Source organism: Colletotrichum siamense (genome assembly GCF_013390195.1).
Source record: "Colletotrichum siamense strain Cg363 chromosome Unknown KSG_Cg363_contig04, whole genome shotgun sequence".
In the NCBI taxonomy this organism is placed as follows: Eukaryota; Fungi; Ascomycota; class Sordariomycetes; order Glomerellales; family Glomerellaceae; genus Colletotrichum; species Colletotrichum siamense.
In genome coordinates this window covers 2328889-2351887 of record NW_023501017.1, presented here as the reverse complement: position 1 = coordinate 2351887, position 22999 = coordinate 2328889, and the positions used below count along the sequence as shown (strand labels likewise).

The following is a 22999-nucleotide window of genomic DNA, read 5'->3' as shown; positions in this document are numbered from 1 at the left end:
ACCATGTGGTACGCTCCATCGAGCCTTCGCCCCCTGACCGCCAGCTAATAGCTCGTGACAGTAAACACGTCCTGAACGCGCAAGTCGCCATCCGCTCACCATGCTGTACGCCGCCGACGAACTCCCCGTGCCTGGAAGGACAGATCTAATCGCTTTTCCCATACAGGCAAGAAATGGTTCGACTGCGCCGAGTGCCACCAGGAGCAGGAGAGGCACCCTCTCATGCAAACCTTCGACATGACCTTCGCCTGCAAGAAGTGCAAGAAGTGCTTCCGCAAGGACGCGCAAGAGTTTGAGGAATCCGACGAATACTGCCCACACTGCGATAACCACTTCGTCATCGACGCTGTCACTCCCAAGGCCGCCATCTCTGTCGAGGGCGAGGACGCCCGTAAGGACAGTCGCATGATCAAGGACGAGCGTGTCCGTCAAGTCGAAGGGAAGTCGATATTCGACCCTACCGACGATGCGGACAAGTTGGGTTGAGTGGGAGGTTAGTTGGGCATTTGTGTGACAGCAGGCGATTTTATGGACACCGTTTTTAGTAGATTCCCCACGGCATGTCTAGAGGTGGTAATACAATGGTATTTGGTTGATACCCTCATCAGTGTCGTCTATCCGCGAACCCAACGCCTTTTCATGCCTTTACTCGTCACCATCACCGGAGCCTCTCGTCAGGATGGCCGCGCTTCCGGTTCCTGGCGTCCGGCCCGTCTTCTTCTTGGCCGCCTCCTCTTGCTTCTCCTGCTCAATGTTCTTGACGTAGTTCTCAATCTCCTCTACCGGGAGCATCTCGATCGTCTTTCCCGGAGCCATCAGAGCAATCTCGATGTTCTTGGCTCCAGTCTGGACAACTTCGAGAAGAGACTTGATAGCCAGGCGGATGGTAGCCTCCCTGTCCATGTCCTCCTTGTAGTTGCGCTCGAGGAATTCGCGAACCGTCTTGCTTGAACGGCCAATGGCGTTGGCTTTCCTGTAAGAGGGTTAGCAAGGTGCTTTCACGCAAGTTCCTAGGCCAAGAACATACCATGCCGAGTAGATGCCAGAAGGCTCAGTCTGGTAAAGGCGGGGAACCTTGCTGCCGCTGTCGAAGCCGACAATCAAGGTGCTGATGCCGAATGGCCGGACACCACCGCTCTGCGTGTACCGTTGCTGAACACCAGCGACGTACTTGGTCATGTACTCGATCGAGGCGGGGTCTTCGACAGTGAGTCTGTGAGACTGAGCCTCTAACCGCGCCTTGTCGACAAGGATGCGGGCATCGGCGTTCAAGCCAGCGAAGGCCAGGCAGACGTGGGTGTCGAGGAGCTGGATCTTGGACGGGGTGATTCGGGTGTCTTGCAGCTTCATGGCTGATCGCTTTTCGCATCCGAGAACGACAACATCGGTGCCCTTGACGCCGACCGCACACGTTCCTATGATAATAGTGAGCTGGAGTTCGCCCTGGGATATGGCGGGCGCGCATTATTACCTCGCTTGACGGCCTCACCGGCATATTCGACCTGGAAGACGTGTCCATCGGGACTGTGCAAGTTAGTTGGCGGGCTTGGGCAGGGTCGGGGGAGAGATGTTGACGGACCTGAAGACTGTTTGCGGCGGGTTAGCTCAACACATTGCACTTAACGGACAGGCAGGGCGACGTACCAGACAATGCTCTATCGTAGCCGGAAGCCATCTTTGCTGAATGACGGCTGGTAGAAAAGGAATTGTTTGATTTTGTTCTGTTCGGCGAGATGTTCGTTACTGCGGGACAATCGCCGTGGATGGAAGGGGTGCGGTCGGTGGAGGATGGATGGAGTACTAGGTGAGGTAAGGTAGGCAGGCTGCAGGTCTGACGAAGCTTCGGTACCTGCTGGCGCTGGCATGGAAGGCTGAGTAGCTCCAGGAGCTCTGTACCGCCGGGGAAAGTCCGGGTAATGGACCTTCCCGCCCACCGCCGTCACGCTCAGCGAGGGGAGCTTCTGGGATCAGGTCTGTATATGGTCCGTGCACAGATGCACCAGATTTCCCCCATCTCAGTATTCACACGCGGGCAGCTTAGTTACCTGCTTGTGAACTGAAGCAGCTCCTCCATGTCAAGTACACTGACGACGGGAGGTTCAAGTCACGACAAGCCATGCACTATTTTCTCCACTTCGAAATGGGCGACGTCAAGAATGTTGCAGCAATCTGACAAATTTTACATTTCTAGGAGGCATTCGGCTGCAGTGGGTGTGTTCTTCGCCGTGTCGTCATGACTCTGGCGTCAGAAGCAGCCTATGATATATTACAAAATAATACTCTCCCACGATGGCGGCCAGTCCATCGCGCAACCACCACGACCGCTGGGTTTTCGATAAAATAATGTTGAAAGCATCCGGTCAACACCACGCAGCCAAATCAAGTCCGTGTATCCCAATACCTCCACCATTTTGTCTACAGCCCGGTAGGAATTTTGGTTGCCAGCGTCAACCTAGCGTCATCGAAAACAAGGAGCCCGCTCCGTTCAAAATCTCGCCAGATCGGCCCACTGCCTGCTTTGGAGTACATTGGCAATGTCTTGTCCCTTCGATGCCAGCCTCAGCTTGAAGCCTTCGCACCACATGATCTCCAGCTCTCCATCCCGCGAGGATGAGTTGAGCTCTCGGTAAAACTCCAAAGCCGTGGCGAGAGGAGCAACGAGCAAGTCGGGCTGTACGGTCGTGTTGAGGGCAAAGTCCAGTGCACGGCACACTCTGGCCGCGAATTCCCGACGCTGCTGATATCTCGCTAGATTGATCTGTAGATGTGGCGGCAGATCCGGGTACATATTCGGAAAATCCTCGATGACTGGCTGAAATATGGCGTGGTGCAGACTCTCGATACACCGATGGAGGAGCAACAGCGTCATCCAGTAGTACAGAAACATGACGGCGGTAATCCCGTCCTTGAAAGCGAAGTTGTCGGCAAAAGGGTTGGCGAAAGGAACTTGTTGCGCATCTTGATCGTCCGATTCCTCGATCCAGTACGCATACGGATGCTCAAGGGTCGGGGAGCGTGCGAACGTATGCCATTCCTCCAGTTGCTGTTCAACCTGCAAGCAACTGCTCAAAAGTTCCTGCGCTTTCAGTCGGCGTTGCAAAGTTGCAGCGAATGGAATGGTGCGGTCGACTCGAGCAAAGATGCCAGGCAGATGGACGATGACGTCGAAAAGTCTGTCAAAGATACTCTTGGGGTGCATCTCCCATGGGATTGTGCACCACTCAAACGAGGATAAGAAGGTCGCTTTCCTATGAAGAAGGGCAAGAATGATCTTGTCCTACAAATTAGCCGCTGGCGGTACGACGGTGCTTCTTGGCTCCTTACAGCATTGCACCTGTACACCCTGACGAAGAAATGGTGATTCGGAAAGTATCTGAATTGTTCCGGCCCGAACTTCTTCACTACATCTTGGTTCTCCTGGGGTACGCCCCAGGGGGTGATGCCATTCGTCACGAGATAAGCTGGGTTTTGCTGCTGCATGTTAGCAGTCTTTTCCTCTGGAGATACTCAGATCCGCTCACCTCGAACAGAAATGCGCATATTCCATCTGGTGGACCCGCGACGTTACCGGCAGGCAAGAGGCTGATCATGTTCTGCGCAGCCAGGTCCGTGTCACCTCCGTTGTCCCAGGTTTCCACGTCGATGGGTAGGTATGGTGGAAAGGCAATGGGAAAACTGAATCGATTGCGGTCCTCCTCGCCTCGCAAGACGTTCTGCAGCCTGGCATGCAGAGTCGCAATCTGCACCGAGTACACGACGCCATTCTCAGACAAGGAAATCAAGTCATCCCACGCGGGTGTTAGCGGCTCTGTTGGTGCAAGGCGAGGCGCCGTTTGCTCGGCAGCTTTTGCTTTCGGAGACTTCTTGGACGAGGATACCTGTCGGGGAGGGTGAGACGAGCAACGGCCGCCGTCGTCGATGGTTGCGGTGATGAATACCATCTCGCGCTCGTACCCAGCGCATTCGCGGCCGCTGTCGATGCATTTCCGACAGTACGGTCGTTCGTTGTCGCACTAAGGCAGTCATCGAGCCGTCAGCTGTTGTCTCTCCCAAGAGGCGCTCTTCAGGGTCTCTAAGGGCTTACCTTTACTCGCCGGGCCCTGCATGTCTCGCACCCCTTATACTTACCACGGACTCCAACCATGGTGACAAATCAAAATCTCAAACTTCAACGTTGGAAGATACGCAATGCCCATAGCTGGCCTAGCCTCTTCAAGACGACGAACGCGGAAAGGCAGGCGCACGAGGCCCGGTATATATCATGCCCCAACACAGCCGCAGCGGGACGTCAAGAGGTCTCCCGTGGTCCAGGATGGCGGAGTGGGAGGTTCTTACGTGGGCGAGTGCCGACGTCTGTGGGACCGTGTTAGGCAAACAATGGTTCGCGGGATAACCTGGTGGATGGTGTGCTGCAGCCCTACCGAGTGTGGATCATGACGGTGTATGGACAGTTGGGAGCAAGGGAACTGAACACCCGGGACAGCTTGGGCGAATTAGATGGCTGCGGCTGCGTATGCAGGCAGGCCGCCCCGAGACGATCAAATATATGCCTCCCTTTGGTTAGAATCGGAGGCAGGGTGCGGGTAGATAGAGCATCACGATTCCCCCGGCCGAGGCACGATGAGCTTCGATTTGCGAGAACATGATGTTCCGGTTCTGATTCCTTGCATGAGACGGCATCGGCGGAGGCTATCAATCTAGTTCTAGTTTCGTTCCTCGATATCGAACCGAGGAGCGCAAATCCGTGGCCAAGACCGGGCCCCTGGATGGGGAAAATGATTGTATCAGATCAGTGTCTTTGAAGAGGGTGCCTACGTATATGCGGCGCGTGGGAATGCGCAAGTGTGGGAATCAAGTCAATCACCCGGTGAAGGATGACAGCATCGACTGGCCAAGCTTGGATCGTTGCAAGTGCGACCCGAGACTTGACAGGCGGGACTAACATCAAAAAGCAAACAAAAAAGTGTAAACCATCTCACCTTGTCCTCCTCGGCTCCTCCTCCTCCCCGGTAACTACGGTGTGCACGTCCCCCCCTAGGAGCTGCCTCCGTAGGGCTGCAGACCGACGACAGGGGGTCGGGCTCGGAGGCCCCACGAGACATACGGGCCCTGGTTCCGGATTGGTCGCTCGGAGTCTGACATGGTGCGGCCGCTGAGAGTGCTGAGGGGAGAGGTTGGCAAGTCGCAGTGCCGCACTCAGTATCCTCAGTAAAGGGGCAAATGAGAGCTGAGCATGTAAGATTTCTGCCAGGGCACTGTCAGCCAGTCGGTGCGGAATGGCCGGCCGGGGGAACGACGTGGGTTCAGGCACCATCCCATCGAGACAAGGGGGGGAAACAAGAGAGACAGAAAAGCACTGCAGCAGCCGAGAGACACACGAGTCCCAATCCTGACACCGCCTGCCAGAACAGCAGGCAGGGACGATCACACCAGACACCAGAGACGCCGGTCTGCGGGTGTGCGGGGCTTCGGGTGTCGGCGACGGCGCGATTGTCATTGGTGTTTCGCCCTCACCTTGGGAGATGCTCGGGGCGGCCGTACCGTAGCCAATGGACGTGCTTACGTCGTTGCCCATCAATACTATGGTATGTGACTACTGTCCTTGGAACGTAGAGTCATCAGTCCCCTTTCCCTTCCCCTTCCCCTCCTCCCCTCTCCCCCAGGGCTGGGAAAAGGGCTGAGACCTGTCCTCGGGACGCCATGGGGCCGCTGCGGTTGAGGCTGGGGGGGACTGTTGAACTGGGGTTGACCGACTGATCGCATCACGTTTTCGTCAACGTCCGATCTTAGACATGTCCGATCCAAGTCAATCCCGTCCCCCGGGCATGGTTCGGCGCTCCGAGGATTGACGGATGATCGTCAGATTGTGATGGATTTGGACATTTTTTCATGGCTGTGTTCTTTTATTCCCCTCACTTCTCTCTGGTGATGATGATGATAAATCTAGTGTGCATTTCGTGTGTGCCGTGTGATATCCTACTAAATCACGCTTGCCGAGGCACTTTCTTCTCCCTCTGTAAGACAAAAATCTCAAAATATGTCCCGATTGGGAGTCATGTCTTCTAAACCACCACGAGAGGGCGCTTTTGAAAGTGCGCAGTCAGTCATGCCCACACACATACACACACGAGCGCCGCGCGCCGGCTCACACACACACCGACCGTAGCCTCGCTCACACGACACACCTGATTTTCTTTTTCTTTTACAAAACCACATTGCCTTCTTTCTTTCCAAAGGGTGGTGGCCATTGGTTGGCTGGGAACCCAGCCGGTGTCACAGGCGTGGGCTCTAACCACGCGTCAACAAACCGTTTCCAGACGTCAGGCCCGAAAGGCTAAGGCAGCCGGACTCGTCTCCGTTCAGGGATGGGGGGTATCGTTTCTTGGCGCCCTCTCAGACGTATTTGTAAGGGTTCATGATGCCGTTCTAATTGGCCCAACGTCAGCATTCCTTTCACACGCCAGGCAGGCAGGGCTGATGGGCAATATTCTCATGCGGGAGGGGAGGCAGTGACAGGCAGCATCGTGTGGGGGGGCAGCACACGGCGGCGGGGGGAGTCATCATCATCAGCAAGTGAGAGTCAGAGTGACAATTGGGGGTCACATTCGCCGTCTTACACGAACGGCACGGAAGGGTAAACGAATCTGCCCCGTCGGGAAGAAGGAAGGAGAAAAGAAAGGAACCGAGAATCCACTTACCGGGTCATAGAGATTCTTGATCTGCTTCATCAGGCCAACCATACTCTCGTTTCGGCTGTAGCCGATGAACGCCTTCTTCGCCACGCCCAAGCCGTGCTCGGCGCTGATGCTGCCGTTGCGCTCCTGGATCCACTCGTAGACGAACGGCTCGAGGACCTTCTCGATGCGCTTGTCGTACCGTCTGACGGCGACGTTGAGGTGCAGGTTCGAGTCGCCCATGTGGCCGTAGCCGACGACGCCGATGGCGGGGAACTCGTCCGTGTCACCAACCAGCCCGGCCGCTTCCATCTTGACCTTGGTGTCCTCGACGAGCTGGTACAGCTCCTTGAGCGGGATCGACACATCGTACTTGTACGTGCCGCCCCAGTGGCCCAGACACTCGGGGATGCCCTCGCGCCAGCTCCAGAGAGCCTTGCTCTGCGTCTCGTCCTGCGCGAGCACGCCGTCCTCGACGATCTCGTTGGTCATGACGTCTTCGAGGAACTTCTCCAGCTTCTCGTAGTCGTGGTCGCCGTTGGAACCGCTCGTCTCGACGAGGCAGTAGAACGGGTGGTCGCCCTCCAGAGGCCGCTTGTTGCCCCTGACGGCGTGGACGAGGTCCTGGCTGCGGGCGTCCATGAGCTCAAAGGCAGACAGGATCTCGCCGAGCTGGCCCTTGGCGGCCTTGAAGGCCTGCTGGGCCTTCTCGTAAGACTCGAGGCCGAAGAAGGCGACATTGACGGCCTGGGAGCGCTGCGGGCAGATGATGGAGACCTTGGTGATGATACCGATGGTGCCCTCGCCGCCGATGAAGAGCTGCTTGAGGTCGTAGCCCGTGTTGTTCTTGCGCAGGGTGCACAGGTCGTCGACGACAGTGCCGTCAGGGAGGACGGCCTCGAGACCGAGCACGTTGCCGTGGAGGCTGCCGTAGCGGAGCAGACGCAGACCGCCGGCATTGGTGGCGACGTTGCCGCCGACGTGGCATGAGCCCTTGGCTCCCAGGTCGAGGGGGAAGATGTAGCCCTTGCTGGCCAGGAACTGGTCGGCGACCTCGAGGATGACGCCGGCGTCGACGACGAGGGTGCCGCTGACGTCGTCAAAGGAGCGGATCTGGTTCATGCGGCTCATGTTGATGACAATCTCGTCAAAGACGGGGACAGAGCCTCCGACGAGGCCAGTGTTACCGCCCTGGGGCACGACGGCGAGCTTGTGCTCGTTGCAGTACTTGAGGATCTTGCTGACCTCTTCTGTTGACGCGGGCTTGAGGACAAGCTGCGACTGGCCGCGGTACTTGCGCAGCCAGTCCTCGTTGAAAGCCGCGAGGTCGTCTGCGGCGTCGGTGGTGACACCATCGACAACGCCAGAGGGGCCCAGGAGGTCTTTGAAGTAGGCGACGTGAGCATCCGTCACCTCGGCAAAGCGCGAATCCCGCTTGAGGTCCGGGTAGGCGGCAGCAGTGAGCTTGACTTCCTTCTTGTCCTGCGCGCATCTCACGGCTGTGGTCGAGAGACACCGGGCGCCAGCGGCCGGGGCCGAGATCTGCCGCATGGCGGGATGCCGGCTGCCGGCGCTCAGCAGCGTTTGCCTCCGGGCAGCGGCCCGGAGGAGGGGCTGAATCCTTGATCTAGAGGCCATTTTGACTTTTGATGTGGCTGTGGGACACAAGGAAAGAAGAGGTGAGGGAAAGGGGCACCGAACAGCCGCGCTCAGGGCTCTCTTGTGTGTCCTGGCTAGGTTTCGAAAGATTGAGGACCCAGCGGGTTGAAGAAATCAAAAAAGTTGCGTGAGGTTCGAGATTTGGGTGACGTTGGTCCCGATTTCGGCTTTAAGCACTAATCCCCTGTAGAGACAGCCAGTAAATAGTGCGGAATTGCCAACCCGATGGCGTCAAAACCCGCTACAGCGCCTGGAGTGCTTCTGAAATCTGCGTGCCATAGACGAAGTGGTTCGGTGCAGCAGTCCCGACAATTTGGCTCGGTGAAAATGTAATTTTCGCCGTCGGCAAAAGTTTTGTTTTCGCCGAGGAGTGGAGGACCAACTGCCTTTCAGCATTCAATTGTCCATCGATCCGACCGGCTGTTTATCGTCTAAATATCTGGCTTTATTCGCAAGTGAATACCCCATTTTTGCGTCTGAAACCCCATTCCTGGATGACGAAATCCGGACCGGTGAGGTTCTCGATCTCGAATTCCCCAAAACGACGTCGTCTTAGTCATCAGCCTTAGGTGCAAGACCTGCGACTCAGCGCAAGCAACCCAAAAGAGGCGCAGCTCATACTTGACACGCCGCAAGAAGATTCACAGTGTGTTTTGCCCGTTGATACAAAAGCTCCTGCATTTCAGGATGTCTTATGTCTGAAGCCGTTTTCAAGATCGCTGCATACGGGCTTGTCCTCTCGGGTGCCCACAGTTAGACAGTGTTAAGCGAAGCCAATTCGAGATTAGCGATGTAAAATGCAACTGAAGTGGCTCGTCTCAAAGACGATTCCAACTTGCATCCGAAAGTAATGTTGCAACACACTTCAATCTTATCTGCTGAAGATTGCATCTAGCTCAGCAAGCACCATTCCAACAGAGGAAAAGTGCGAATTCCGTCTCATTCTGCCACCTGCGTGCCGTGCTGACAGATCTGGCCTCGGTATCGGGCTGCATGCCTTTTTTTCATTCTTCAGACCAAAAGTCTGACCTCATCATTCTTCATCTCATGCTCGTTGTCTCGGCTAGGGGCGGGACGTGTCGCAATCTGGCTCAGACGCCCGGCGAGATGGCCCTCGTGCCTCTTCTTGTCCGCAGAGGCCACGAGACGGGTGTGCTAGCAGCAGCAACAGCATCGACCATGTCCAGGCCTGTGAAACTAAGAGATTTGGGATCTGGGCAAAGTGTCCTTGCCAATCTCCGTCTGAGCTCTTTGACGCGAGCCTCGTCAGAGTACCCGCGGTGCATTCATGCGTCCTCGACCTTTTCTCTCCACCGCGCGAGGGTCTCTCGGAGGATTACAGCGGGAGACCGGCGGCACGGGATAGACGACGTTGCGGGTAGAGGAACCGACCCCCGTCAGAGGAATTTCGATCCTCGAGCGGTTCGCCGTTTTGTCGGCGGTTTCCCCCACAAATTGGAGAGTGGCTGAAGGGGAGAATGTTCCAAGAATGCAGACAGAAAAGCCAGAACGGGCCATTGAGGCCATTGTTCAAGGATGGGCAACTAAGAGGGCCCGGCGAATAGCATAAGACAGGAGCTGCAAGCCTCCCCCTATCTCTTGCAACTGCCTTATCCGCGACGACGAAGAGGCTTCGCGACGGCCAGAATTGGAAGTCACGACCTCCATGGCACCCTTGGGGATCCCTGCCGATCAGCTTCAAGCATTATGGCATGCATGAGTGGCCTAGACAGTGGGACGAGGGGGCGGGCCCGTTGGCGCTGGGGGTGACGAGGGCGAAGGCGACAGTGACGACTCGAGCACTCGTCGAGGGCCGATTTAGCGGAGGGATCAACGGGGTCCTTGTGGGAGAGATGGGAGAAAGGGGCGCGTTCCTGATCGTGGAGTGGAGGGACGGGAGACAGGCTCTTGTTTCAGAAGGGATCTTGCGCCTGGGGGAGACCTCGCTCTGTTGGCGCCGCGCGACGTCTTTCGTCTGTACTTGAGAAGAGACTGAAGGCGTTGGAATGCGTTGGAGGGAATCCGATGGATGGTATAAACTGCGAAGTCTCCCCTATTGCGGCTTGTAGTGTGACTGACTCCCTCAATATTCTTCTCGCCGTTGTCGTGTTGCCAGCTTGTTTTGTTTTCAACACGCATTGAACCTGCTAACGAACCTTAGTGTCTTTTAGCTGTAAGTGACACAGACATATTCAACCCACAACATTCCATTCACCTGCTAAAAGAGGCACCCTTAGAAGACGTCCAGAAGAAACGTTTCCCCCCTCATCCTAGCAGACCGGCAGTTGGGCCGTTATCGATAAGCCACATCACTATCGAAATCCCGGCGCCTGCAGCGGACGAGCGCTGCCAATCGACTTAGCGAGCCACTAGAATCGCCCGAAATGACGTCCACCGGGGGAGGCCCTCAGGGGCAGCGCCCACTGTCAGGCTCGAGTCTGCCCGGCAACGTCCAGTGCAACGAGGAATTCCCCGAGTTTTGTTTACACGACCACTCGGCCGGCACCAAATCCACCACCGGCAGCCACACCTCTACATCTTCACCCGCCTCCACGACCCCGACCACACCGACCAACACCGAGCACTCGACTCCAGAAAAGTCCTCCCCCGACTCGCGTTTCCGTACAAACAGCTCCGCCAGCACCACACCGAGCCCGCGAAGCCGACGAGACAAAAAGGAGTTGCATGCGCAGCGCCTGCAGAGATCTGGAAGCAGCAGCCTCGCATTAACTCGCAAGGAGAGCGTCGCCAAGAAGAACCGCTTCCGCTCTGCCACCGGATCCTCCCCCGCCGATGCCCTCGCTGCCATTGAGCCGCCGCATGACCAGGGCTTGACGAGAATGGCGTTTGCTGAACAGCAGAAATGGATCACGGTCCAGCAAAAGACCTTTACCAAATGGTACGAGCCGGACCCCACCCCGAGAAAAAGACCCTGGTTCTGTCCGTGGTGGTGACGATCAGTTACTGATATGTGTATTTTCTTACCAGGCTCAACACCAAGTTGGAGGCTCGTTCACTCGAAGTCAAGGATCTCGTGCGTGATCTCAGCGATGGTGTAAGTTGCAAGCCCCTATTCCCAGAATTGCGGGGTTCTCTTGGCTAACAGAGATTGCTTGCGCAGGTTATCCTCATCCACTTGCTAGAAAGCCTGTCCAACGACACACTGGGACGCTACGCGGCGAAGCCGAAGCTTCGCGTTCAACGATTCGAAAATGTCAACACCGGTCTGGATTTCATCAAGTCCAGGGGCATTCAGATGACAAACATCGGTGCCGAGGATGTCGTCGATGGCAACCAGAAGATCATCCTTGGTCTGATCTGGACACTCATTCTGCGGTTCACGATCAGTGACATCAACGAGGAGGGTATGACAGCCAAGGAGGGCCTGCTCCTGTGGTGTCAAAGAAAGACGGCTTGCTACGACGAGGTAGAGGTCCGCGACTTCAGCGGCAGCTGGAACGACGGTCTCGCCTTTTGCGCCCTGCTCGATATCCACAGACCAGACCTGATCGACTACGACGCCCTCGACAAGTCGGACCGTCGGGGAAACATGCAGATGGCTTTCGATATCGCGCATAAGGAGATTGGTATTCCTAAGCTGCTGGATGTTGAGGATGTGTGTGACGTTGCCAAGCCCGATGAGAGGTCACTCATGACCTACATCGCCTACTGGTTCCACGCCTTCTCTCAGATGGAGAAGGTCGAGAATGCAGGACGTCGCGTGGAGAAGTTTGTCAACAACATGGCTGGCGCTTGGGAGATGCAAAGCGCGTACGAGAGGCGCATGAGAGAGCTTCTGAGGCAGATCAGGGAGCAGGTTGAGAAGTGGCAGCAGGCCACGTTCCAAGGAACGTATGCCGATGCCAAAGCTCAAGCCAACGAGTTCGCGGCGTTCAAGAGGGGTAAGAAGAGAGACTGGGTTGCCGAGAAGAGCGAGCTCGCCACCCTGTTGGGCAACATCAAGACGAAGTTGGGCACGTACAGGCTGCGGCCGTATGACCCTCCACCAGAGTTGTCGCTGGAGACAATGGAGAAGGAATGGTCAACTCTGGCGCAAACGGAGATGAGGCGAGCACAGTTGATCAACGAGACCATCAGAGAGTGAGTGTTGCAGCTTTCCAGAGTGAAACGATTCTCATACTAACTTCACGACAGCATCAAGAACGCCCTCCGCAAATCTTTCGCCGACAAGGCCAACGACTTTGCCATGGCTCTGAATACCATGCAACTGGCAATTTCAGGTCTGGACGGTGATGTTGAGGACCAACTGCACCACGTCCGCAAGCTCAGCGACAACCTCCCCCCTCTCGACAAGTATCTCGACACTATTGCTGCAGTGGACGCCAAGTGCCAGGAGGCCAACATTGAGGAGAATGACTTCACCACTTACACCTACGATGAGTTGGTCTATGAGCACAGTCTAGTCAAGTCTTCGGTGCAGAAGAAGCTTTCCTTCCTCGACAACCAGATGGTCGCCCGCAACATGACCAACCTGACGCCCATCCAGCTTGAGGAGTTCGAGTCTGTCTTCCGCCACTTTGACCGGGACGACACCAACTCACTCCAAGAACTCGAATTCAGCGCCGCTCTTGCCTCCCTTGGCCTCGTCTTCTCCGAGGATGAGATGCACGACTACTTCATGGATACCTCAAAGGGCCGCGACCACGTCACTTTCGAGCAGTTCATCCGCTTCATGGTTGACGTGACCGAGGATCAAAACACCGCCGAGCAGGTCTTCCAGTCCTTCCGTGAGGTCGCCGATGGCAAGCCCTACGTTACTGAGATGGATCTCCGCCACTCCCTGGTACCCGACGAGGTCATTGACAAGCTCATTGAGATCATCCCGCCGCACAACGGGCCAGACACCTCCGAGGACCGCGGCATGCCGCAGTACGACTACATCGCCTTCATGGAGAAGATGATCAACGACGAGAAGGAGGCTGGCAATGTGCCCATCGGCGTGCTCCAGGAGCGCACTAACCGCGCGAGCACAGTGCCGCCCAAGGACCCCAAGTTGAATGGTAACCACTAAACGATTCGCGGATTGCGAAAAAAAAAAATCAAACAATTCAACAAACATCAAAACAACCACACAACGGACAATAATGGAACGGTCTGGGAGGCAGGGAGGCAAATTCTTCTCATCGGGGGTCTTTCCTATGTCCAAAACCACACACACTTCACACAAACAAAAACCGAAAAGGTATATATACCGCAACCACCACCATCACACACGCACACATACAAAACATTAGTATCCCTCCCTGGGCGAGGGCCCTCCAAACACATCCCCAGCTCCCGGGCCTCTGAAAACACGGGTGAACCGGGGGAAGCAACAGGTGGAGAGAGGTTGGGGAAGAGGGAGGCGGGCGTTCAAGCATCGTTTCCACAGCATTGGTTGGGTGTTTAGGGCGCGAGCGAGTCTCTTGTCGTCGCAGGGAGCGAAATGGATATTCTCTCACTCCTTTTGTTTTCTTCTTGTCGTTCTGTCAGGTACATATAAAAACCAAAAATCAGAGTAGAAACCCTTCATTTTTCTTTCTCTTTCTCTTCTTCTTTGCTGGTGCCTCGGAAAATCATCATGAAATGATGGCCGTGCCATTGACAGGGACGATGTTCATGTTTAGTGTACGGAGAGGCACTCTTGCTTTTATCCCACTGGCGCCCGGAGACTTCCCGGAAACCAGTGCTCGCACAGGATGTTTGCTCATGCGATAGCATCAGCACTTTCCCATCTTGATCAGCCGCGGAGGATGTGGGGTATGACGGTCTTTCTTTTATTTCAAGCTACTTTGTAAAAACCCTATGTCTAGTAATAATACCACACGACCCTCCTTGTATAATGTGCCAGTGGTGTAGCCTCGCTGTACCTGTAGCCTGGACTGCCGACAGGTCCCATATCAAATATCAAAACGCCAATGTCTCCGGTATGCTGCCCTTGTCCTACTCGTAATGAACGCAAATTGCCTGTCAAGGCCGCCGCCACATATAATCTCACTTCTGGTTCTCGAATGCACCCATATCCTTCAACGAGTTTGCCAGTCTCCTGTAGTCACGCAACAGCTCCAGTACTTCGTTAAGCTTGAGATCGCCCGCATTCTGGAGCTCCATGAATCGCTTGTTGGGTGGTTTGATCTGTGGCACTGGCTTGGGGGGCGGTGCTTGCTTGGGCGGCAAAGCGGCCGCGATATCTGGGAAGGCCTGCATCGAAATTAGTCTCGAATCCTAGCTGCTGCCCATGGGAAACATACCGTTGCAAGGTCGACACCTTCGGCTGCCTTGGCCGGACCGTCTTTTGGCGGTGACATCTCCTTGGCCACGACGGGCGTAGACGCAGTCCGACTAAGGCCACGAATCATGCCCATGCCAGAGAACCTGGAGAGCGAATTGCCAAAGTTGCGCACAGAGTCGAGTGGATTTGAGCCCGATGCTGGCGACGAGGTGGACAAACCCTTCTCGTCATTCTCTTTCAGCAGCGTAGCCTTCTTGGAACTGCTCACGCTGCGAGAACTGTCGGCACTGTGGTCTCTGCTAGGTTTCCGTCCGCCGATGAGGTTCAACATTTTGTCCTCTCGTAAGGGTGCTCGACGGGTGGAGTCGGCATCCTCTGTTCCGTGAATGGAACTGGCACCGCTCACCGAGCCCTCCTCCTCGGGAGGCGGGGTGCTGACCAGTTTCCTGGCATCATCAAGAGTTTTTGGCACGACAAGCCCCTGACCCGATTCTGTGGGTGACCCTTGAGACTCCCGCAATTTGCCAACGAGAAACTTGTAGCTATCGCCCAAGCTCGTCGAAATGGTCTTGATATGCTGGTCAGCAGTGTTGAGAACAGCATCACTGGCAGCGCCGATAGCTTGGGCAGGCGTGTTGACGAGTTCGCTCAGTCTTCTATTCCGAGCCTGGACTGCAGCACGCAGCCCGGCCGAGGCCGAGGGCGAAGCGGGCGGCTTCGTTGGGGTAGCATTCCCAGTAGCGGTCTCCACCGTTGTGTCCGCTGTTACCGTCAAGCCGGGCGGGAAGGCCGGAGGAAACGTGTCAGCGCGGGGCGTCCCCGGCTGGCTCGGACCTTTTCCAGGACCTTGGGGTAGCTCATCCGCCCTTAGCGTGGATAGATCGACCGTCTCCAGAAAGGCAATGGCCGCTTCCAGATTGGTCAAGCAGTACGCGGCCTCACCCGTCAACTTGGTCTCCCATCTAAAGTACTGAATAAAGTGCAAGTCGCTTATGACGTTCAAGTGTTCAGGAGGAAGCGTGATGAGTGCGAAGATGAGCATCGGCATGATCTCATCCGCGGAAGCAGACGGATGGAAGTGCGCCAAAGTCTCGACAATGCTCTTATGAGCTGCCTTCAGATGGTGAAGCTTGCCAAGCGGATACCTCTTCTCATTCATCATGATGAGGTCTCTCCTGGCCTGCTCCAGCCACTTCTTGATTTCTTCGGTTTTCTCGACAGCTGCCTCAGGTGTCTGCGCCTTGTCGTCTCCAAGATCGATTCCAAGGTCTAAGGGCCCAATACCAACAAGGGCCAAGGCTGCAGTCTTGGAGCGCAGTTTGGCATCTTGCGCCTCATCTTGGGTGCTCTTGTGGCGATAAATCTTGTGATAGATGCCCTCACATAGCCTTCGCTCGACGGCCTCCTCGATGACTCCCCGCTTGGCCTCAATCGCCTTTCGAGCCTTCTTCTTGTTGGCCAGCTCCTCCGCAGTGATCATTTGCTGTTCCGGCTCGGCCTTGGGCAGGACTTTTGGCTTGTCCTTGTTGCCGAGAGACGCTGCCTTGGCTCGAAGCCTACTGGCTGTGGAGACCTTGGATGACGCGGACGGAGCGGGAGACGCCTCCCGGTTATGCCGGGAGACCAGCGAAGAAATGTGGGTGTTGATGTGTGTTGATGCGACTTGATAGAAATCCTGGAAAAGCTGGGAAACATTGTCGATGTTCAGTGGCGTCGGGTGGTGTTTCGTGGTCAGCGACTCGACGAAGCTGTGCTCTGTCAGATCATCGTACTCTAGGTTGGAAGGCATCAGGTGCGCTACCTGTCAGTCAAGCTCACAAGCTCGATTGGCAACTCGCCCAAATCCACAGATCCTCTGCCATCGAAGCCATCGTCGTTATCTGTTGAGGGTCGTGTTTCAAAGGCATCTGGGGCCTCTGGTTCGTCTGCCTGTTTCGACTTGCTGGGGACGGCCGGCGTGGCCAACGGGTCGGGTGCAGAGCCATTCTGAAATGTTTGGGCTCGTTTCGGTACTCTCAGAGGATCGCTGTCCTCGCTCTGGCGAGTGAAGGATGGGGCTCGTATGGTGCTCGGCCGAGCAGCGGGAGACTTGGAGGGGCCGGTGGACGCCATGAGGGTTTCGACGGTGCTAGAAGCCATCTCTGTCAGCCGTGCAGATTGCAAGAGTGCGAAAAGACGGGCCAATGTCGCGGGCTCAAGAAGTGCATACCTGTTGTCGTCAGGGCGGCATTAAGTATTGAGCCGGTCTTGAAACCCGATATCAGAGGAAAGAGATCCCTGGCGGCAGCACGCGGGACGGTTGAGTCGCGTGTGAGGCGGATTTATGCCATAAATGGAGCGGGTTGGCAGGGATAATGGATCGCAGGATGGCCAAAGATGGCAGTTATGTTTCTATTCGCATCTCTAACAGAATGATGTAAGGGCTTCTTTGCGATGGCAGCACGGCCTGCTCGGTGCCCGCGCAGAAGAAGCAAAAGCAACAAGGCGGAAGTCGATGTCTTTGCAGATGGAATGGAAGCTTCAGAGCAACATGAACAAGGCGACGTAACGCAAGCAACGGGCAGCTACTGTGGGAGCTTTCGTCCCCGCTCTTGTCTCATTGGAACACTAGAAAAGGTGGAAGGTGTCATCTGCAGACGGATCCGACCTTCAGTGCATGCATCTACTGGGGAGCTACGGATAGGCATGACAGGGGGCTTGATTTAGGCAGGGCAGGGCGTAGTGGCTCTCGGGCTACTTCACCTCGTGTCCAGGAGCCGCTCTACCACAGGGCGAATGATGCTTCACCATCTCGTCCGTTTTGGTTAGGTCGGTAAGGTACTTTCACCTTCTGACCTGGGCCAGACATGTTGCCATCTCGATCTGCTGTCGTGGCCGGCTCTGTTATCCAACCTTGGGCACCATGCTATCCTCGACTCTCGCCTAACACAGCAGACAGAGGATAAAGGCAGCCAAAGCTGCTTTCAAATCGTCAATGTACCTTAGGCAGTTCAGGTATCCCAATAAGGTGCTCCGGGGACCTGGGCGGTCAGGTCACCGTCCACAACCAACACTGCCTGCAGAATCCCGTGTTAAGCCCCGTAGACAATCTCCAGCATGAATACGCTTGACTTGCCTCGGGCTGTCAAAAATTAGGTATCCATGGCAGCTGCACCGCCCTGGATGCCTGGGGAGCGCGACGGGATCGTCCAGTTACCGAGCGTCCGCTGAAGATGACCTTGATGCCCCAAAGTGGCGGACACGAACGAGTGTCAGGCCTCCGACTGGCTGGAAATACAGAAGACATGCACTGTCTGAAGTGACCATGGTCACATGCTGGTGTGGGTTTCCCTGATTGCGCCTTATCAGGAGGCATGGTGCCTTGAGTACTGATTCAGGGGATCTGTTAACATCAAAGCGGCCCTCTACGCTTAGATCTTAACAGAGATCTGGAGGCGGAGACCTGCCGGATACAGCAGTGGGTTATCAGGCCTGGTCTGAGCACCCTCCGCGACTCGGAGGCGACGTAAACACCCGCCAGTTGCCCACCTGATGCTGTCATAACGGGCACGCGAGTCCTCTGCATCTCAACGTCGGCATCATTGATCCCGTCCGCCCTTCCCCAACCTCGGGATTCATATCTGCAACACCAGACTGTCGCCCGTCTTCGCTTGGCTCTCTGGTCAACCATCCTTTATTCTACAACAACAACCAAAAATGCGACTAAAACTAGGGAATCGCGGCGCATGCACCTCTGCTGGCAGAGTCACGGCTCAGCTGCTCTTATCGTTCCTCGCGGTATCGCCAACCTTGACATCCGCAGGGGAAGCTCCCCAACAAGAACAGGCAGTCCTGCCTCCTGGACCGTTGCTGCCGCCAACCACACAACAACCCCTTTCAGACGAGCACCTATTCACACTACGACACGTCTTCCATCACGGCACATATCGTCATCCTGACTTACACCGACGGAGGGATGTCCGAAGCCACGCAAACGACGCCGAAAGCCAGGTGTGGCTGACCGCAGAGGATGGCTTCGAGAGGGAGAGGGTCCTGCCTCTGAAGGCTCGGAGCTCGCCACTCAAGATAGAACGCTTGGTCGATCGCCGCCCGTCTGTCGTAGACCCCATGGTCACCGAAGCCCGACAGCGCGGCTATGTCAACATCATGTCGCCGTCGTCCTGGACCACCGACGAAGTCCCCGGACCCAACATCACCGACAAGGCGACCGTGCTGAGCATGGCGATGATGGCAGCGAACGCATACGTCGAGGAAGAGGGACAAGCGGACTGGGAAGAAGTTGGTGGTCCGTACAACAGGAGTGCGGACTTTGGTTGGGAGACCGACGGTTTGCGCGGTCACATCTGGGCCGATGCGACGAACTCGACTGTTGTCATCGGACTGAAGGGCACGTCCCCGGCGGTGTTCGACGGCGATGGCACCACCACCAACGACAAAGTCAATGACAACCTGTTCTTCAGCTGCTGCTGTGCTCAGCAAGGACAGTGGACCTGGCATCAAGTTTGCGACTGCGCCACGTCTACTTATTCATGCAACAACACCTGCGTCGTTCAAGCACTCAAGGATGAGCACCGGTACTATACGGCCGCTAAGGAACTATACTCCAACGTCACCGAGATCTTCCCCGATGCAAACATTTGGCTGTCCGGCCACTCCCTGGGTGGCGCGGTTAGCTCTTTACTGGGGTTAACCTACGGTGTGCCTGTCGTTACCTTCGAAGCCGTACCAGAGGCGCTCGCTGCCGGCAGACTGGGCTTGCCAGTACCTCCGGGAGCCGAGCAGATGGTCCATCAAGCTCGTCAGAATACCGGCGCCTTCCACTTTGGCCACACAGCAGACCCCATTTACATCGGCACCTGCAACGGCGCAACTGCGACATGTTCATTCGCCGGATACGCCATGGAGTCTGCCTGTCATACCGGAGTTGAGTGTGTCTACGACGTAGTGGCCGACAAGGGATGGCGCGTTGGTATTGGAACGCACAAGATTCGATCGGTCATCCACGACGTGATCGAGAAGTATGATGATGTCCCGGTATGCCACGCGACACCCGAATGCCGTGACTGCGTCAACTGGAAGATGTATGAGAGTAACGGCACCGAGACCACGACCACATCCAGGTCCTCGACGTCGACAAGATCGACGACTCGCACCCGCACCGCCACATGCCAGACTCCTGGCTGGTGGGGATGTTTGGACGAGACGACGACTACGGGCGGTCCCACGACCACCACCTCTACGTCGACAACGTCAACTTGCAAGACACCCGGATGGTTTGGATGCAAGGACAAGACGACGACTACGTCCACTACGACAACTACTACGTCAACGACGACGACAAGTGAGTCTGCCACGACCACTTGCATGACACCAGGACGTTTCTGGGGATGCAAGGACGCGGTCTCGACGACAGCCTCTCTACCTGTAACAACCACTTCGCATCTCATCACCTCCGCCCCTCCCGCGCCGACCGCAACCCCGACCACGGCACCTACCAAGGCACCTTCAGAGCCCGAGTGTCGCAGAAGATACTGGTTCGGATGGTGCAAGGAGTGGGACCAGGTTTCTGAGAGTATTAGTGAGGAGATGTGATTTTTTTTTCTGTCCCTTTCAATGGTTTTGTATTACATTCACTGGTGTTAATGGGAATGGGTTTGGGTCACGGGAGCATAACAATCAATCATCAACCAGCAGATGGGCGTTTAGTCACGAGAATGAAGTACATAGCAGCAGGCTCGCGCTAGCTGTAGATCAAATACAACGAGTAGAATCAACATTAACCCGAGGGCTTCCGTTTAATATCTCTAATGCGTGCTAAGTCACTCCGCCAACCTTGTCTAGGACCAGCGACAGTGCTGAGCAACATCATGGCTGAATACTGAGGCAAGAAAGATGCGGTGTCCTCATCTTGCTGTCATTAAAGCAGTGTAATGACCTTCCCCTTCATCATTATCCTTCTGGTTGTCACCCTGGTCGTTCTCATTGTTTCAGTGCTACTATCTCGCCATTCTATCCGCCCGAATAGAAAAACTCATGCGGAATGCTATGAATCATCAAGGAGATGCTGCGAGAAAAAGACGTGCTCGCTTGCTATCTATCTCTGGCCGCCGTCGTCACAGAACATCAAAGCTCATGGCGACCTCAACCAAAGCGGTCGAGTCGATGACATGTGGTCACTTGGCTAATCCCTCACACACTCGATCTGGACATTGAAGCAGAGCTGTGGAAAACAACTCTAGGTTGGCTGTAATGACCTCGGGAGGTGGCTGGGCGGCCGCGATTCTCTTCATTCGAAGACCAAAGACCCCCCTCATTCTGCAGCTGCTCTCAACCCTTTCAACCAAGCCCGATGAAGTACGACAGGGGCTAAAGATATGACGCCCCAGTTCGGTTTAAAGAAATCATGAACCTCAGGTGCAGTAGCTTTTTGTAAGATTAGGAGTTTGAACCATGGTTCAATTGTCCTTCTCGAGCTCGTCTGGTATGTACTTGTTGATTCTACTTCCTCCCTCCTCACACTTGACATGACCGTTCGATTCGTGACGTCGTAATGTTTCTTGGTCCCTCCCGCCTACCTGCGATGTATGACTCTACCGTCCTGTTCCATTCCTTGACGCACCCGGACGCCTGACTTCTGACTGAACGTTTAGACTCGATGTGGCCTGTGTCTAGAGTTGCATCCAAGTTCTAGAAGCTGTGGGCGGGTACGAGCTCGGTCAAGCTATTGGCGATTTGACGAATCTCTGAGACTGGCAGCTGCCCAGCTTACTCGAAATGATGCTTTGCCAATTCCTTTCGTGTATCCCAGCAGCAGGAAATGAGCTGGGGACCGTCACGGTGCCGGCTCACAGTCCTGTGATTGACGAGCCTTCAAGACCACTAATGGTGGTGTCCGGCTGTGAAGCGGCTGTGATACCTCCCGACCGCTAAAGCGCTAAGCGTATGTGCTCTGTATGTCATATGTCGAGTTTCATCTCTTGCGTTGCTGGTGCTGCCACAGCCCGCTTAGCAAAAAAAGATAGCGAAGGATGGGCGCCGTATTTCTGTCGTGGTGTTGTTGGAATAACAATCCCATCGCAATTCAAACAAGCTGAGTGAATCATGACTCGTCCATGGCGTCCGGATCGTCTTGTGCAGCAGGCTCACCTGAGCCTCCCCCAAGGGCTGCGACCACGCTTTCAAGTCCCTCAACTTCGCCCTTGGCAAACTTTCTTCCTTCGCCTTGCCACTCTCCGTCTCGAACTTCTCCGTCCTTGCCTAATTCGAGGCCCCTGACGCTCTCAAGATGCTTCCTCGTTTCGCCTTCGACGTACTCCATTCTTTCCCGCCTCCAGCTCTTGTTCTTCTCTGCTCCTTCTTCGGTGCTGGCTGGGTCCTTCAGGTCAGGCATGATATTCCTCAGCGAAGTTGACAGAGCCCGCAGCGCCTGCAGCTGTGACAAATTGAACGCTGTAGTGGTCGTGATCGGCGTCTTGGCGTCGGCCCCTGTCAAGTCACCCTTATTGTGCAAGAACTGGAACGGCGCCTTGTCGTCCGCACCCTCAACCTTGACCTCCGCAGCTCCCAGCGAACTCCTGGCGCCGGCAGGCTTACCGCCGACAACCTCCTTCAACTTCGCCAGTAGCGCCGCGTTCTTGGCCTGTTCCGCGTGAAGCATGACATTCAGCCGTTGGCTGGCCTGCAACTTCCGCCTCAGCGCGTCGATGCTCTCCCTCGTTGGTGCGTCCTCGTGTGCTCCTGCCGTGAAGTCGAGTCCGTCGTAGTGGGCCAGGCGCATCCAGTTTCGGTGGCTTGGTTGAATGCCCAGGATGTTCTGCATCACGTACAACTCGTATTTGTCAAAGTTCTTGTCGATGGCTGCGCATAGTAGCGTCTCGAGCTTGTGCACCCCGTCAATGATCTCTAGTTTTGCCGTCTCCTCGACATTGGCCTGCTGTTCGATTGAGGCTGCCTTCTTTTTCTGCTGCTTGAGTGCCTTTTCAAATCCGAGAGCCTTGGGCGGCGCTTTGGAGAGGCCCTGCTCGACACGGTCGAGGGTCTTGTCGGCGACTGCGTTGACGTTGTTGATGATGCTGTCGAGGAGCGACTACGCCGTAGTTAGCCTCACAATCACCCCAAGATGCACTGGCTAGGATTGAGAAACCAACGTACAATTGGCGCGTATCCAAGGTGTTCAGTCAACAGTTCGACGTCGATAATATTTCGTTGCGCCATCGCGGGCTATTGGGCTGCAGTCAATCGGCGGGGTTGGTCGCAGTCAGGAAAGCAACAACGATGACATGCAGTTCGAAGACGCGATCGACGCGACGAAAGTCAATATTTAGTCCAGGCCCAGGGCGCTGCTTCCTTCAGCAGAGGGGCGCCTTTTTCGCGCCTGAATCGCAAGGCGCCCAGCACGATTTATCTGCCCGCTGGCGGCCCTGCCAGCGCCCGA

General features: G+C 55.8%; 8 protein-coding genes across 8 annotated transcripts; 3 read left to right on the top strand and 5 right to left on the bottom strand.

Moving 5' to 3' along the window:
• Window positions 1-3: 3 nt before the first annotated feature.
• Window positions 4-486, top strand: CGCS363_v006570 (Uncharacterized protein; the record flags this gene model as incomplete). The annotated part of the gene is made up of 3 exons (XM_036638419.1): window positions 4-8; window positions 62-105; window positions 167-486. The coding sequence occupies 3 exons, from the start codon at window positions 4-6 to the stop codon at window positions 484-486; spliced, it is 369 nt and encodes a 122-aa protein (XP_036496230.1).
• Window positions 487-645: 159 nt separating this feature from the next.
• On the bottom strand, window positions 646-1675 carry PRE6 (Proteasome subunit alpha type-4; the record flags this gene model as incomplete). The annotated part of the gene is made up of 5 exons (XM_036638418.1): window positions 646-973; window positions 1028-1415; window positions 1472-1524; window positions 1580-1586; window positions 1645-1675. 5 exons carry the CDS (start codon window positions 1673-1675, stop codon window positions 646-648), a joined length of 807 nt encoding a protein of 268 aa, XP_036496925.1.
• Window positions 1676-2485: 810 nt separating this feature from the next.
• Window positions 2486-4144, bottom strand: atnN-12 (Aspercryptin biosynthesis cluster-specific transcription regulator atnN; the record flags this gene model as incomplete). The annotated part of the gene is made up of 4 exons (XM_036638417.1): window positions 2486-3277; window positions 3325-3471; window positions 3522-4013; window positions 4085-4144. 4 exons carry the CDS (start codon window positions 4142-4144, stop codon window positions 2486-2488), a joined length of 1491 nt encoding a protein of 496 aa, XP_036496049.1.
• A 2249-nt stretch (window positions 4145-6393) lies between these two features.
• On the bottom strand, window positions 6394-8312 carry CGCS363_v006567 (putative D-lactate dehydrogenase; the record flags this gene model as incomplete). The annotated part of the gene is made up of 2 exons (XM_036638416.1): window positions 6394-6426; window positions 6699-8312. The coding sequence occupies 2 exons, from the start codon at window positions 8310-8312 to the stop codon at window positions 6394-6396; spliced, it is 1647 nt and encodes a 548-aa protein (XP_036496050.1).
• A 2405-nt stretch (window positions 8313-10717) lies between these two features.
• Window positions 10718-13365, top strand: ain1 (Alpha-actinin-like protein 1; the record flags this gene model as incomplete). The annotated part of the gene is made up of 4 exons (XM_036638415.1): window positions 10718-11232; window positions 11322-11388; window positions 11455-12434; window positions 12489-13365. 4 exons carry the CDS (start codon window positions 10718-10720, stop codon window positions 13363-13365), a joined length of 2439 nt encoding a protein of 812 aa, XP_036496051.1.
• Window positions 13366-14327: 962 nt separating this feature from the next.
• Window positions 14328-16704, bottom strand: vps902 (Vacuolar protein sorting-associated protein 9b; the record flags this gene model as incomplete). Its single annotated transcript, XM_036638414.1, has 3 exons — window positions 14328-14534; window positions 14585-16313; window positions 16367-16704. 3 exons carry the CDS (start codon window positions 16702-16704, stop codon window positions 14328-14330), a joined length of 2274 nt encoding a protein of 757 aa, XP_036496934.1.
• A 1557-nt stretch (window positions 16705-18261) lies between these two features.
• Window positions 18262-20157, top strand: ATG15 (putative lipase ATG15; the record flags this gene model as incomplete). The annotated part of the gene is made up of 1 exon (XM_036638413.1): window positions 18262-20157. The coding sequence occupies one exon, from the start codon at window positions 18262-18264 to the stop codon at window positions 20155-20157; it is 1896 nt and encodes a 631-aa protein (XP_036496052.1).
• A 1507-nt stretch (window positions 20158-21664) lies between these two features.
• Window positions 21665-22779, bottom strand: MTW1 (Kinetochore-associated protein MTW1; the record flags this gene model as incomplete). The annotated part of the gene is made up of 2 exons (XM_036638412.1): window positions 21665-22651; window positions 22717-22779. The coding sequence occupies 2 exons, from the start codon at window positions 22777-22779 to the stop codon at window positions 21665-21667; spliced, it is 1050 nt and encodes a 349-aa protein (XP_036496053.1).
• Between the last annotated feature and the right edge of the window lie 220 nt (window positions 22780-22999).